The 14,562-nt window shown below is 34.6% G+C and overlaps 1 protein-coding gene across 1 annotated transcript; it reads left to right on the top strand.

The window, feature by feature from the left end:
• The first annotated feature begins 5,728 nt into the window (after positions 1-5,728).
• Positions 5,729-14,373, top strand: comtb (catechol-O-methyltransferase b). The gene is made up of 6 exons (XM_051122806.1): positions 5,729-5,878; positions 9,883-10,054; positions 10,231-10,348; positions 11,976-12,169; positions 12,319-12,450; positions 12,700-14,373. The coding sequence occupies exons 2-6, from the start codon at positions 9,884-9,886 to the stop codon at positions 12,877-12,879; spliced, it is 795 nt and encodes a 264-aa protein (XP_050978763.1). The 5' UTR covers positions 5,729-5,878; position 9,883; the 3' UTR covers positions 12,880-14,373.
• The last annotated feature ends 189 nt before the right edge of the window (positions 14,374-14,562 follow it).

Genomic DNA, 14,562 nt, shown 5'->3' with positions numbered 1-14,562 from the left:
TACAGTTCATTATGATTTCTGAATGACTAACATGTTTTCAGTTTTAAGCATACTGAATTTAGTAAGGTTTATCTTAGTAAACTATTTAACAATGTGATAAGGAAAATTACCTTTATTGTAAAGATCTCTCAAACAAATTAAACTTGTTTTAAAAATGATAAGAACTGCACACACACATAAGAATTTAGCACTAATTCAGCCTAATACTGGTGTTCAGTGATTATTTTTGTGAATAATGACTGTTGCTACTTTCAATTTTAGCAGCAAGTCTATTTCTGGCATAAGAAATTACTCTGTTGGGAATGGAGAATGATATGTAAAGTGCTTTCCTTTCCACGTAAAACTATATAAATAGCACACTTGACATTTATTAAAGCCAAATACAAATGAAACAGAAATTTTATTTTCCCTATTTACCACTACAGTTCAAGTCTTCCCTCAATGCCATGGCATCTTACAGGGCTGGCAGGCATTGGTATTGTCTAGCTGTCCAAAATGCCTTTGCCACTGTCGTCTTTATGGAAAAGAATACATGGAATACATATATATTTGGGCTGTCAGTCGATTAAAATTTTTAAAGGGGTCATCGAATACTAAGTTCACTTTTAGATGCTGTTTGAACATTAATATGTGTTGGCAGTGTATGTACAAATCTACCCTATAATGATAAAAATCCATGGAGTGGTTTTTAATTAATCTGTAAAAATAATATTTTTCAAATCGAGCCATTCTCAGATGCCTGTCGTTGTGGCGTCACACCGACACAGGCCGCTCCCACGATAGTTGACATGAGAGTTTTACCTCAGATCAGTTGTAACAGTCCGCCCTCTTTGTTTCAAATCATTCGTGATCCAGCTTCACTTACAGCAGAAGTGAGTATAAGGGTTTTTTTATGAATCTTTGTGATCGTCTTTCCTAATAATGTGCTAGTTAGCAAGTTTAGGGGCTAAACGCGGCTAAATGCGACTAAAGTAAACAGGCTCGTCACTCCACAGAGAGAAGAGAGGGGCGGGGCGAGCAGAGCTAATTTGCATTTAAAGCAGCCTCGGCCAGAATGAGATGATTTTTGCAGAGCTTATTTTGGCAAGGTAAAAAATGGTGTTGTTTTACACAACCACTGAGAATTTTTAACCAAAGTATATTGTAGACTTTTCATTAAGACTCTAAAGAATCATATCAAATTGTGGAAAATGGGCATCCGATGACCCCTTTAATATAATTAATTACATGATGTGTCGACTAATTCATCTAATTGACTGAGAAATACCCACAAAAGATTATTTAAAGCTATTTTTGTTGTCCTTTAGAAAGAAATATTTTATTTGATTCAGCATAAAATGTATTACACATTTAGGGTGCAACCCTAATTACCTTGTTACCAACAGTCTTCAAAATACTTTCTTTTATGTTCCACAAAAGAAAGGTTTGAAGTGACATGAGAGTGAGTAAATGATGACAGAATTAAATTTTGGGGGGTGAACTATCCCTTTAATGTTTTTATTATTAGTAGTAGTAGTAGTAGTAATATTTTATTAATGAAATGATACTCTAAATAAGAACCTAAATCTGCCAGTGGTAAATGTCTTAAATGATTCATTCAGGAACTAAAACAACATGGAGACGCACAACAATTCTGCTATGGCTTCAAAGGTAATATGTTCTCTGCAAAATTGAGCAAAAGCACATAATATAATGTAATATAATATAACGTTTCATAATATAATGTTTCAAATACAACACTATATCAACTTCTTATTTACTGAACTGTTGTGTAAATCACATTTAAGATAGATTAAGATAGATCTGGACAAAATCAGCACTGGTGTCATATTGCTCTTGCTGCTCGTGTGATAACATGAGATACGTGATATATATAAATATTAGACAAAACACATATAGGGGTATTTTTTGCACCAATATCTTCAATTTTATAGGGCATAATTGCATTTACAGAGTTGTTCCCCTGCATCATATCTGTCAACAGTCAACAGTTGTATGAAATATAAGATGACGTACTTTTGTATGAGGTGTCATCATAAGGTACAATATTTTTTCCAATATTTCTGCTGTAATTAGGACAAAACTGATTGTTTTTATTAAAGGAAACTGAGAAACTCAGTTATTGTATGGAAATAAAGAGAAGATTTTGTATTTAAGCATTTTAATTAAGTTTTTCTAATTTATTACTGTATTCACTGTATTAATAATAGTATATGCATTTGAATCATTTCAATTATCCTGCAGCCCTCCTGGTTGTTTGCTGAGGCCCCCTAGTGGATTTCTGCCCCGGTCCAGTCCTGGAGCTTCCAGTTGAAAGAGAGTTTTCTGTCACAGCTGCCTCAGACGTTGTATCACTAAAACATGCATCAGTCCCAGTCACAGCCACTCCAGAGGTTCCTGTCAGGGCTGGTATCTCAGACCTTAAATGATAGTCTGATGTGTAAAGGTAAAATAATGAAAAAATAGCAGATGAATGTTTTAAATTAAAAGTAAAAAATCTCCATACAGTATCCCTTCTGTTCCTGCCACTCCAGTGCACAATACTGTCAAAAGGGTGGTCAGATGATGATTTTTATGTATTTTTTTTTTTTTTTTTTCAGTTTTTTATTTAGTTTACTGAAAACAGCCAGTGTATGTTCATCCTCACAGCTTGGATCTTAATCTCTGCTGTCCGCTTGACTTTGCTTCGGTTTGATTTTCAGTTGACAGAACGTTGACAGAAAATGTTTTTTAATCTAAAAGGAAAATTGGGAAAAAAATACATCAGTTGCATTTTATCACACTTTTTATAACTTTTCTGTACTATATTTCATTTTAATCACCATATAAACAACAAATACTGCTTTATTCAAGGTTTCTAGAAGTATTTTTCATTATTCACCAGTTCCAACTGCCTATAGGGGTCCTTAATATTCACTGAGACTCTCCAGTAGGGTGCGATTAGTTCATAAATTGAATGAATCCCAGCTTTTATTTGAGCACTCTGGAGCGTCTCTCCTTCTGCTGCAGAACGCAATTCGTCCCGTTTCATTTCCTACAGAACACATGAACAGTCTGTAAACTCTACAGTAGACAGAGGTGCCACAATGACATCTGTGTGTCTATTTATGTTTCCACATTAATACACTTACCCTATGTAAGCCTCTAAATCAGGGATCTCCAGACTCGGTCCTGCAGTGTTTAGCTCCAGCCCGAATTAAACATACCTGAGCTAGCTAATCAAGGTCTTACTAAGCATGCTAGAAACTTCCAGGCAGGTGTGTTGAGGCAAGCTGGAGGTAAACTCTGCAGGACACCAGCCCTCCAGGACTCAGTTTAGAGACCCGTGCTCTAAATGTATGTTCATGTATGCTTTTACCCATTCACGTGTTTCAGAGCATATGTTCTCGAGCTCTCTCTGTTGCTTCTGCAGTTCGTTGTATAGTGGAGGAGAAGAATCCGGAGTTCATTTATGTCCTTCAGCACTTCCAGCTTTTTGCTTTCTGCCTCATTCTCTGCATTAGCTAGTTTTTCCAGAATTTCCTCTCTGATGGACTGCATGCCACCACAGTCACTGCCTCGACCAGTCTCCTCAATCTCAAATGTCATTAAAAAGAGAGAAACAAGAGAAAATCTCTAGTTGAGATAACTCTGCCCAATTTCTAAGTGTGGAAAGTCTCACTCTTTAGCCAAGTAAGTCCAGGAAAACAGCCTGACAGTATCAGTATCTCTCCCCTTTCCAGACACAGCAATATTAGACTACCAATACATCCTATTAGTCATATACTAATAGTATATGACTACCTTTCCAGGCATCTTTGCAGTGCTTTCCTGGTGTTGTTTGGCCTGGAGCTTACACTGGTTCAGCAGCTGTTTTCGTGCCAGCAGGGCTTCATACCGTTCCTTTAGCTGTTTAATATCCTTATCCGTCTCTTTGATTTTAGCTTTATTTTCCTTTATTCGTTCTATGGCACATAACCGTCTGGCCTTATTTTTCTTAAAGGAGAAATAGACAAAAATGGTTTAACAGTGATATTACAGTCTGTGTACACATTATCCATTCATATCCATGTAGTTGTTTCAGAATGTTGCCTTACTTTCAATGTCTCTTCATTTTCTAATTTGAACTGCCTGAGTTTTTCTGGGTCTTTTTTAAGATTTTCTGCTCTTTTGTTCAAGTGCTCCCACCTCATCTGCAATTCCTGACAACAGCACATGTAAGACAGGGATCAAAAATGCTACACTCATTTATACTGGAACACCTGAAATGTAGTTAGAAGTTTGTTTTATACAACAACCTTTTCTTGAGCTTTGAATGTTCTGGTCACACTTTCGCTCTCCTCACACGCCGCCGCAAGATGCATTGTGCTTGTCCTCATATTTGGCAATTCTCTCTCCAATTCTTTAATACATCTGAAAAATTCAACAATTTCTGAGTAGCCTACATGTACACTGCCAGTCAAATGTTTTTGGACTATAATTTTTTTTTTTTTTTTTAAAGAAGTCTTTTTCTGCCCACCAAGCCTGCATTTATTTGACCGTTTATTTGATTCGTAAAATTTTGAATTTTTTTTTTATAATTTAAAACAACTATGTTCTATTTGAATATATTTTAAGATGTAAGTTATTTCTGTGATTTTAAGGCTGAACTTTTAGCATCATTACTTTAGTCACATGATCCTTCAGAAATCATTCTAATATTCTGATTTGCTGCCGAACATAAACTATGAAACATAAAAGAAGATAATTTGAGAAACATTTCAGTTTTTTTGGTCTTGCAGTGGAAATCATTGGTAACCAAAACAGTTTATTACCAACAGTCTTTAAAATACCTTCTTTTATGTTCCACAAACAGTAATTCAGGTTTAAGTAAATGATGAAATAATTAAAATTATTTGGGTGAACTCCGTTTAAAGTTTTATTTATAAAATAATATAAGAAACTAAAACTGCCAGCAGGTGGCAGTAAATGTTTTGTTTGCTCTAAACGTTCTAAAACGATTAATTCAGAAACTAAACACCAGTGTTGCCAAATCCGTGATTTTCCCGCGGAATTGAGCTACTTTAACACTGTTGCCGTGGGTTGTTTTTGATGTCCGCCCCCAATACCGTCATATTTTAGCCACTAAAATGCGAATGCGAAACGTGTTTTTTATCCCCCGGAACGCGATTTTTAATCGGGAGGGTTTTGTTGTGAAAACCTGGCAACCCTGCTAAACATCGCTGTGCTAAACAGTTCCGCGTTAAAGCCTTACAGCCCTACTATAAACAGATAAACAGGCATTTTAAGTAACTTTAAACAACAAGTAGCATTTCACTGAAAAACATCATAAATTCCGGTATGATTCTAAAACAAAGCTATCCTCCTATGACTTTGAATATTGGGATATTGTCGATGCTTTTCAGGTGAAGTCATTTACGGTGCTGTTTTTAAACATTTTGGAGGTTCTGTTTACTATGAACTGCCATTTTATTACATTTCTGCGTGAAGATGATTAAAAATATTTAATTTATTTGCTACACAGAAAGCCATTCAGGTTTGTAAGTAATGACACGAGGGTGAGTATGACAATATTCAGTTTGTCGTGAACTAACTTGTCTGTTTCTAGTCACATGACATGCAGCTGCATCACAACCATGTCTTGTTTTTATCCCTGGCCTAGTTTGGAGCTCTGTTTACTGTCTGGGGGGTGCATATCCCTTTAAAAGACCTACGGCCAGACATTCCACACAGCTCAAATCTACCCAGAAGAGGTGAGAGAGCCTGTACAGGGTCAGCTGATAGAGAGAGAGATGTAGAGAGCACAACTGATCAGTAGAACGTGTATTTGCATCCTTGCAGGTTTAAAAGAAGCTCTTTTAAATTTTATAAGAGGTAAAAAGAGAGGCCCTCACTTAAAGTAAGTGTTTTCTCTTTTTTTTTGTTCTTAAATGGTAATTTATTCTATGTGCCTGCAATTTTTGTTAAAGTATACATTTTTAGTTACACAGTACTGCTTACCAAACATTATTTTGATCATTTAGTTTAACTGTATTTGTTTAGGAAGGTATAGCGTAGTCTCTTATTGTATGTTTAAATAAATATATATGTTTATAATAACATTACATTGTGTACAACCCATTTTTTTAATAGTTAAATAATAACTGTATCTTTATTATTATGTGTCAATGTGTTTTGCTCACTTTTGTAGATATTTCCTTGGCTTGTGTCTAAAACTGGAATTCAGTTTAGGTTAAATCTAATTTAGCAAATGGTTCACTGTGTGTTTTCTGGTCAGGCGATACTAGTTATCATGTTTTCAGCTCGCTGAAGACAGCACATATTTTTGGTTGAGTCTTACCATATTAATTTGTGCTCAGTCTGTTTCAGTACATTGCATTTTTAGTGCATTGCATATTTAAAATAAATCAACTTGAAAGAAATCTGGTGCTATCTAGCATGATTCTTACGATACACCCTGCTGCTGAATTAGCAGAATATATACTGAACTTTTCCAATGCATTACATATTCACTGGCATATATGTACAGCAGTACATTTGTGAAACCCTGGCTCTGTGCTTCACTCATTCCTTTCACCCATTTGAGAGGATTTTCACACTAACAATGGCCGTCCTGCAAAGTGGCTGAGCTCTGCATTCCACTCCAGACCCCAGCTACATTTGTGTATGTATTTAAAGAAAGCCTGAGAAGCACTTGTCATGGTCCTCTCACAAGGGTGCCACACTCTTTGTCTAATAGCTCTTAACCTTAAGCTTGTTGCCATGCAACTCTAAAATCCCACTTTAAAATTGCATTTCTTACTCTCCATGACTAGTTTATTCTTCTTAATTAACAGATCAATCATTAAAGGAGAAGTCCACTTCCAAAACAAAGATTCACATATAATATATTCACCCCCTTGTCATCCAAGATGTTCATGTCTTTCTTTCTTCAGTCGTAAAGAAATTATGTTTTCTGAGGAAAACATTTCAGAAAACATTTTTCTTCACAGAAAGGACTGATATGGTGTCCCGATTTTGAACTTTCAAAATGCAGTTTAAATGTGGCTTCAAACGATCCCAAATGCGGTTGTAAACAATCCCAGCCGAGGAAGAAGGGTCTTATCTAGCGAAATGATATTTTTATATTTTATTTTTATATAGTTATTTTCATTAAAAAAAAAAAAAAAAACAGAAGAAAGAAATTTAAATTGTTTTTATTCTCAAACACTCATCTTGCCTTGCTCTCATTAAACTGGGAGTTTTTCGACATACCCTAACTGTCATGAACTGGAAAAAAACAGTCCAGGCAGAGTAAGACAGAATGAGCGTTTGACATTAAAGGGTATATAAATTGTATTATTTTTAAGAAAATAACCGATCGTTACGCTAGAATAAGACCCTTCTTTCTTGGCTGGGATTGTTTACAACCGCATTTGGGATTGTTTGAAGCCGCATTTAAACTGCATTTTGAAAGTTAAAAATCGGGGCACCATATCAGTCCATTATATGAAGAAAAATGCTGACATGTTTCCTCAAAAAACATAATTTCTTTACGACTGAAGAAAGAAAGACATGAACATCTTGGATGACGAGGGGGTGAGTACATTATATGTGAATCTTTGTTTTGGAAGTGGACTTCTCCTTTAACAGGACCTCTTTTGTGAGTGCCAGGCATAAACTGTGTTAGCAGACACCACAATAACAAAATGCATAGCAAAAAAGCTTTTGGGATGGATACGCTTCTACATTTAATACATGTGATTTACAGAGTATTAGTGGAAACCATCCTGTATTCTCATGTTATTGATTGAAGTGAATGCTGAATTTGCGATATTTACAGTGTAGTTCAAAAGTTTGCGGTTGGTAAAATTATTTAATATTTTGGAACAAAATCTCTTATGCTCAATTTAGTGTAAAATGCAGAAGTACAGAGTATGCTACAGCAACAGTAGCAGCAAATGCAACCAAATGATCACATGAGAGAGATTTTCAATGCAGGGTTTATTTGCTGCATAGTAACCACCCATCTCATTAGATCATGACAATAGAGGAATGACTAGATAGATGAAAGCACAGCACCGAATGAGAACCTTAATTTCCATATACATGCATCTCATGACCTGCATGAGTACAGACCTAGGCTGAACTGTAATCAGACAGCCTAATCATATTCGATACATCAGTGTATGTGTGTGCTGTCTTGGAAGGTGATTTTATTTACGCAGACAATTCAAAAGGATGCACGGTATTATCTGGCTTAGTTACATTTTTTACAGCTGCACTGAAAGGTTCATTATAGGACCTCAGTGAAGCATGGCTTACATCTAAAACGTGCAGGGATGGATTCAGACTAAACAAGCAGCCCTGACTTATGCAGGCATCATTTTTAATATTGCTTGCTGCATTATATACTGTTCAAAAGTTTGGACTTAGTAAGATTTTCTTAAAAGAAATTAATACTTTTCTCAGCAAGGATGCATTAAATTGATTAAAAGTAACAGTTCTTTTGAACTTTCAATTTATCAAAGAATCCTGACGAAAAAAAAAAACAGTGAGCAGCACAACTGATTTAACATTAGAAATGTTTTTTGAGCACCAAATCAGCATATTAGAGTGATTTCTGAAGGATCATGTAGCACTGAAGCCTGGAGTAATGGTTGCTAAATATTCAGGAATAAATTACATTTTAAAACATATAAAACTGTAAAATAGCGATTTTAAATTGTAATTATATTTTACTTAAATTCAGCCTTCATTTAAAGAAAAACAATAAAAAAATCCTAAACTTTTTTTAATGTAAAAAATGACTAATTTTAGGGCTGTCAAACGATTAATCGTGGTTAATCGCATACAGAATAAAAGTTTGAGTTTGCCCAATATATGTGTGTGTATTGTGTGTAATTATTATGCATATATAAATACACAAAAATTAATGTATATATTTAAGAGAAATGTTATCTTTTTACAAAATATTTTTATTTATATAATATAAACTATATAAAATGATAATAAATGCATATACTTGTAAATATTTCTTAAATGTAGAAATGAATGTGTTTGTATTTGTATATACATAATAATTACACACAGTACACACACATATATTAGAAAAACTCAAACATTTATTTTGTATTGTTTGACAGCTTTAATATTAATACAAACTGTAAATCAATATATTGAATTTTTACATAGCAAAGGCTGCACAATTAAACTAAATATGAAATAATACATTTTAGACATTTATAAATATTTAAAGGTGCTGTATGTAATTTTCGGACTGTACTTCATAAAAATGCTATTAATATGTTTGCAGATATTTAGGAAACATGCTAAGTTCACATACTTGTTTCTCCAAAAAACAATCCTATAGCCAGTTATTCTGAATTGAAAATGTGTGTTCCGTGTCGGAATGTCTGTTTTTATTTTGGCCGTGACTCCGTCCACTGCCAGTTTAACCAATAGTATTTTGTCACCCAGAGTTGCCACTTGGTAGAAAACATGTTGCAGCCATGGAAGTGAGTGAAACGAACTGGCTCAAAGATCGCAGATTCTGTCCGATCTAAAAAGCTTCAGCATCCACCTAAAATGTTTTATAACCAGAGGCATTAAAACGTGGATAAATCAACTCATAAACTTACAGTGTAAGGCTCATTGCCTTCCATTGCCAATTGCACTCGTTCCTCTTGAGTGTCTTCAATCTGTCAGCCTGTGTGAACTTTAAGTCTGAGGTGGAGGGGGCGAGAGAAACAATATTTTAAATTTGGGCTGCAAGTACCCATTTCAACCACTAGCTGTTAATATTACATATTGCACCTTTAATGCATTAACTATCTGTGTTGTACAGGACTAATTGCTTAATTCAATTACTTCACCTGATTTAAAATGTATTATAAAAGTTTATGAATCTGTATCTTGCTCTAGTATGTTGCTGGTGTTGCTGTGCTGGTGTGTCGGGGCCACATTGCTTTTATACGTGTTGTACTCCTGGCTCATCCCCACCGCCGTGCAGTTCAGTGGCAGTCTGGCTTTACTCTGGCATGACGTCATCGTGGAGCGTGCTCTTGATACTCTGACCAAATCAACTCGACCACAGGTGACTCAACCAGTCTTGGTTAAACAGCTTTCTATCTCCAAAATTACAGGATGTATCTGCAACTAGGTTGCATAATGGGATCTTAAGACTGAGGGAGTTTAATGATGTTAAGACTTTTCTGGCCCATAATGCAAACAAAGTCATCACCAGACCTCTTTATTCTTTGTTGTGACCAGCGTCTATTGAAAGCAGTACAGAAGCATGCAACCCGAGGTGACCCTCAGAGTGTGATCTCAGCCATCGATCATTTCTGCCGACACAGTGAATGGGCTATGAACGTTGGAGATGAGAAAGGTCAGAGCACTGTTTTTATATTTGCATTTTATTAGTAAATGAATTTCTTCAAGAATTTCAGGAGAAAATATTAAAGAAATAAAACATTATTTTCTTGGAAAAAAAGGATTTTAAAGAATATATGTGACCCTGGACCACAAAACCAGTCATAAGGGTCAATTTTTCGAAATTGAGATTTATACGCAATCTGAAAGCTGAATAAATAAGCTTCCCAATGATGTATTGTTTGTTAGGATAGGACAATATTTGGCTGAGATACAACTATTTGAAAATCTGGAATCTGAGGGTGCAAACAAATCGAAATATTGAGAAAATCGCTTTTAAAGTTGTCCAAATAAAGTTCTTAGCAATGCATATTACTAATCAAAAATTACGTTTTGATATATTTACCGTAGAAATTGTACTAAATATCTTCATGGAATATAATCTTTACTTAATTTCCTAATTTTAATTGGCATAAAAGAAAAATCTATAATTTTGACCCATACAATGCATTTTTGGCTACTGCTACGAATCTATCCCAGCGACTTAAGACTGGTTTTGTGGTCCAGGGTCACATATTCTTTCAGATTAAAAAAATACAGTTTAAATATGGTTGCAGCAAGAGAGAAAAACTGGTTTTATTAATATATGTAATTTCTACTACTTAAAGGGATAGTTGACCCAAAAATAAAAATTACCCCATGATTTACTGATGTTCAGTCCAGTATGTATATGACAGGAGTATATGATTTTCCTTTCAGACAAATACAATTGGAGTTTTAGTATTAAAAAATGTCCTGGCTCTTCCCAGCTTTATATTGACAGTGAATGCGTGTTGATATTTTGAAATCCAATAAAGTGCATCCATCATAAAAAGTACTCCACATGGCTCATGGGGCGTTAATAAGGCTAGAAATTATGTTTATAAAGTTTTAAAAATGGATGTTTTTCTTACACAAATGCACTGATTCGTTTTAGAAGGCCTTTATTAACCCCCAGAGCCGTGTGGAGTACTTTTTATGATTGATGGAAGCACTTTTTTGGACTTCAATATATTAACACCAGTTCACTGCCCTTATAAAGGTTGTAAGAGCTAGGACATTTTTTAATATAACTCTCTCTGACTGTATTTGTCTAAAAGAAAAAAGTCACATGCACCTGTGATGGCTTAAGGGTGAATAAATGATGGGGTAATTTTCATTATTGGGTGAAATATGCCTTTAAACTAAGAATACTACCAAACAGAAGTTTAAGGTCAGTTTTTAACTATAAGGTCAGTAACTTTTAAACAGTACCCTTTTGTTTGTTTGTTTAAATTATTGTAATATTTTTTACAATATTACTGGTTTTACTGTATTTTTGATCAAATAAATGCAGCCTTGGTGAGCGTAAGAAACTTCCTTTAAAAACTTGTACTTTATTGTATTTATTCTGTTGTATTTATATGTAAGTTGCTCTATATGTCAAATGTCAACACTACTTTGATGTTTCATGTCCAAAATAAGTTTAAAGATGTAAAAATACAAATTGGAATCTGCATATATTGTATCAAGCTAACTCAATTTCAATAATTGTTGAACTTTTACTAAGCCAGCTACACATTTTAGATTTATCCAGTAACTGTCTTGTGCGTATGTTTTCTTAGGATGTATCCTGGACTCAGTGGTGAGTGAGTTGAACCCAGAGAAGGTCCTAGAGTTGGGCACATATTGTGGATACTCCACAGTGCGCATTGCTCGTCTCCTTCCTCCTGGAGCTCGTCTGATTACACTGGAGTTCAATGCAGACTATGCTGCGATTGCTCGACAAGTAATTGCCTGGGCAGGTCTTGAAGACAAAGTAAGGCCCCTGTTCCTCCACAAACACATTTTAAATTGTTTACATACAGTAATCTTTATTTGCTCTCTGAACATTATGGTTGAATGCTATATATTTAAAACATAATAGTAATTTCAGTCATGCCTTTATCTAATGTTTTTATTTATCAGGTCCAGCTTGTAGAAGGTGCTTCTGGAGATTGGATCCCACGCATGAAGGAGCACTTTGGAATTGAAACATTTGATTTTGTGTTTCTGGACCACTGGAAGGACCGTTACCTTCCTGACACGAAATTAATGGAGGTGTGTTTGATTCTGACCAGTGTAATCTCATTCACTCTCAGTTCCTGCCCAAACAGTAGAGCAATGCCAAGGTCATGGGTTCGATTCCCAGAGAAAGCAAGAACTCATATAAATGTAAATGTGTACTTTGAATGCAAGTTGCTTTGGATGAAGTGTCTGCCAAATGCAAAAATGTCTCCTTGGTTTTGCTCACCAGGCTTATATCCAACATTTTCTACTCTTCTCTTTTTCTCTCTTCTTTGTTTGTAGGATTGTGGTCTACTAAGGAAAGGCACCGTTCTGCTTGCTGATAATGTGATCTGTCCCGGAGTCCCAGACTATCTTGAATATGTGCGCAATAGCCTTTCTTATAAAAGCTGCTATTTTAAATCCCATTTAGAGTACACCAAGGCAGAGGACGGCTTGGAGAAGTCTGTGTTTTTGGGCTAGAGATATACAGGGATGCTTCATGTGCTTAAAAAGAGGACTTTTGCTAAGTGTTTCTGAGACCTAGCATGAGGTATATTTTAAATGATTTATTATCAAAATTCTCCAAGATGTTTTGTACTTAAAGTCTTTAAATCAGGACACACAGTTCTGCTTATTACTTGATCAAATGAGAGGTTTTTCCACTTTGTACCACTAGAGGGTAGGATCACATTTAAAATGGCTAAATGTGGTGTGTCTAGACCAGACCAGACAATTTAATAAGAACTTTTGAAAAACAAACCATTTTATAACAATGACTTTATATCACAAATTTGTATTTGTACAGAAAATGGGATTTTAATCTTATTCTGTAATACACTTTGTGTTCATGAAGATATACAGTTGAGGTCAAAAGTTTACATACACCTTGCAGAATCTGCAAAGTGTTAAATATTAACCAAAATAAGAGGGATCATACAAAATGCATGTTATTTTTTATTTAGTACTGACCTGAATACGATATTTCCCATAAAAGACATTTACATATAGTCCACAAGAAAAAATAGTAGTTGGATTTATGCAAATGACCCTGTTTAAAAGTTTACATACACCTGATTCTTAATACTGTTGTTACCTGAATGATCCAGAGCTTTTTTTTTTTTGTTTGTTTAGTGATAGTTGTTCTTCAGAAAAATCCTTCTCTCATTTGCGATGCGTTAAGCACCAGGGGTGTAAACTTTTGAACAGAATAAAGTGGACATTTTTCTTATTTTGCCTAAATATCATATTTTTTCATTTAGTGTTGCTCTTCAGAAGCTACAGAAGATACTTGTTTCCCAGAAGACAAAATAAGTTACATTTACTCTGATCTTCAAATTCAAATTCTTAATGCATGGTGTTTTCTTCTGAAGCATTAGTGAGCATTTGAACCTTCTGTAATTGTTGCATATGAATCCCTCCGTTGTCCTCTCTGTGAAAAGATGGATCTCAAAATCATACAGTCTTTGTTGTAAAGGGTTCAAATACACAAATATGCTTAAAAAACTGGAACAGTGGAACCTGAAGGATTTTTCTGAAGAACAGCGGGCAGTTTAACTGTTTAGGACAAACAAGGGACTCATGAACCACTATCACTAAAAAAAACAAAAAAAAAAAAAAAAAACAGCTGTGGATCATTCAGGTAACAACACTGTATTAAGTGTATGCAAACTTTTGAACATTTTTATAAATTCAACTATTATTTTCTCTTGTGGACAATATGTGAATGTCTTTTATGTGAAATATCTTATTCAATTCAGTACTAAATAAAAAATAACATGCATTTTGTATGATCCCTTTTATTAACATTTTGCAGATTCTGCAAGGTGTATGTAAACTTTTGACAACGGCATTTGGAGTGTACTAATTTGATGTATTTTTGCGGTATTGATATGTACGGATTGCCGTTTTTATTTGTTTTCAAAATATGATGCATATATTAATTTTTACTATAAATTTCCTACTTTTCTGTCTCTACTGTTTGATTTTTAAATGTATTTATTTAATTTTTTAAGGTAATATTTTATTTAGCTGTTACTATTTTACACTTATTTTTTTCTTTTACATTACCTCACCCTTACTTTCTTTCTTTCTTTAACACAAACTTGAGGGCCTGCATAGAGATTGTTGTCTCAAAACAGGAGACTATATAGATATAGCAGACAA

Source organism: Labeo rohita, chromosome 11 (genome assembly GCF_022985175.1).
Source record: "Labeo rohita strain BAU-BD-2019 chromosome 11, IGBB_LRoh.1.0, whole genome shotgun sequence".
In the NCBI taxonomy this organism is placed as follows: domain Eukaryota; kingdom Metazoa; phylum Chordata; class Actinopteri; order Cypriniformes; family Cyprinidae; genus Labeo; species Labeo rohita.
This window is presented reverse-complemented; position numbering and strand designations above follow the sequence as displayed.

Excerpts from the sequence above, each read along its gene's own strand:
- comtb (XM_051122806.1), top strand. The coding sequence starts at position 9,884 with ATGTTGCTGGTGTTGCTGTGCTGGTGTGTCGGGGCCACATTGCTTTTA. Across the intron at positions 10,055-10,230 it reads CCAAATCAACTCGACCACAG|CGTCTATTGAAAGCAGTACA; the intron begins GTGACTCAACCA and ends TGTTGTGACCAG. Across the intron at positions 12,170-12,318 it reads GGGCAGGTCTTGAAGACAAA|GTCCAGCTTGTAGAAGGTGC; the intron begins GTAAGGCCCCTG and ends TTTATTTATCAG.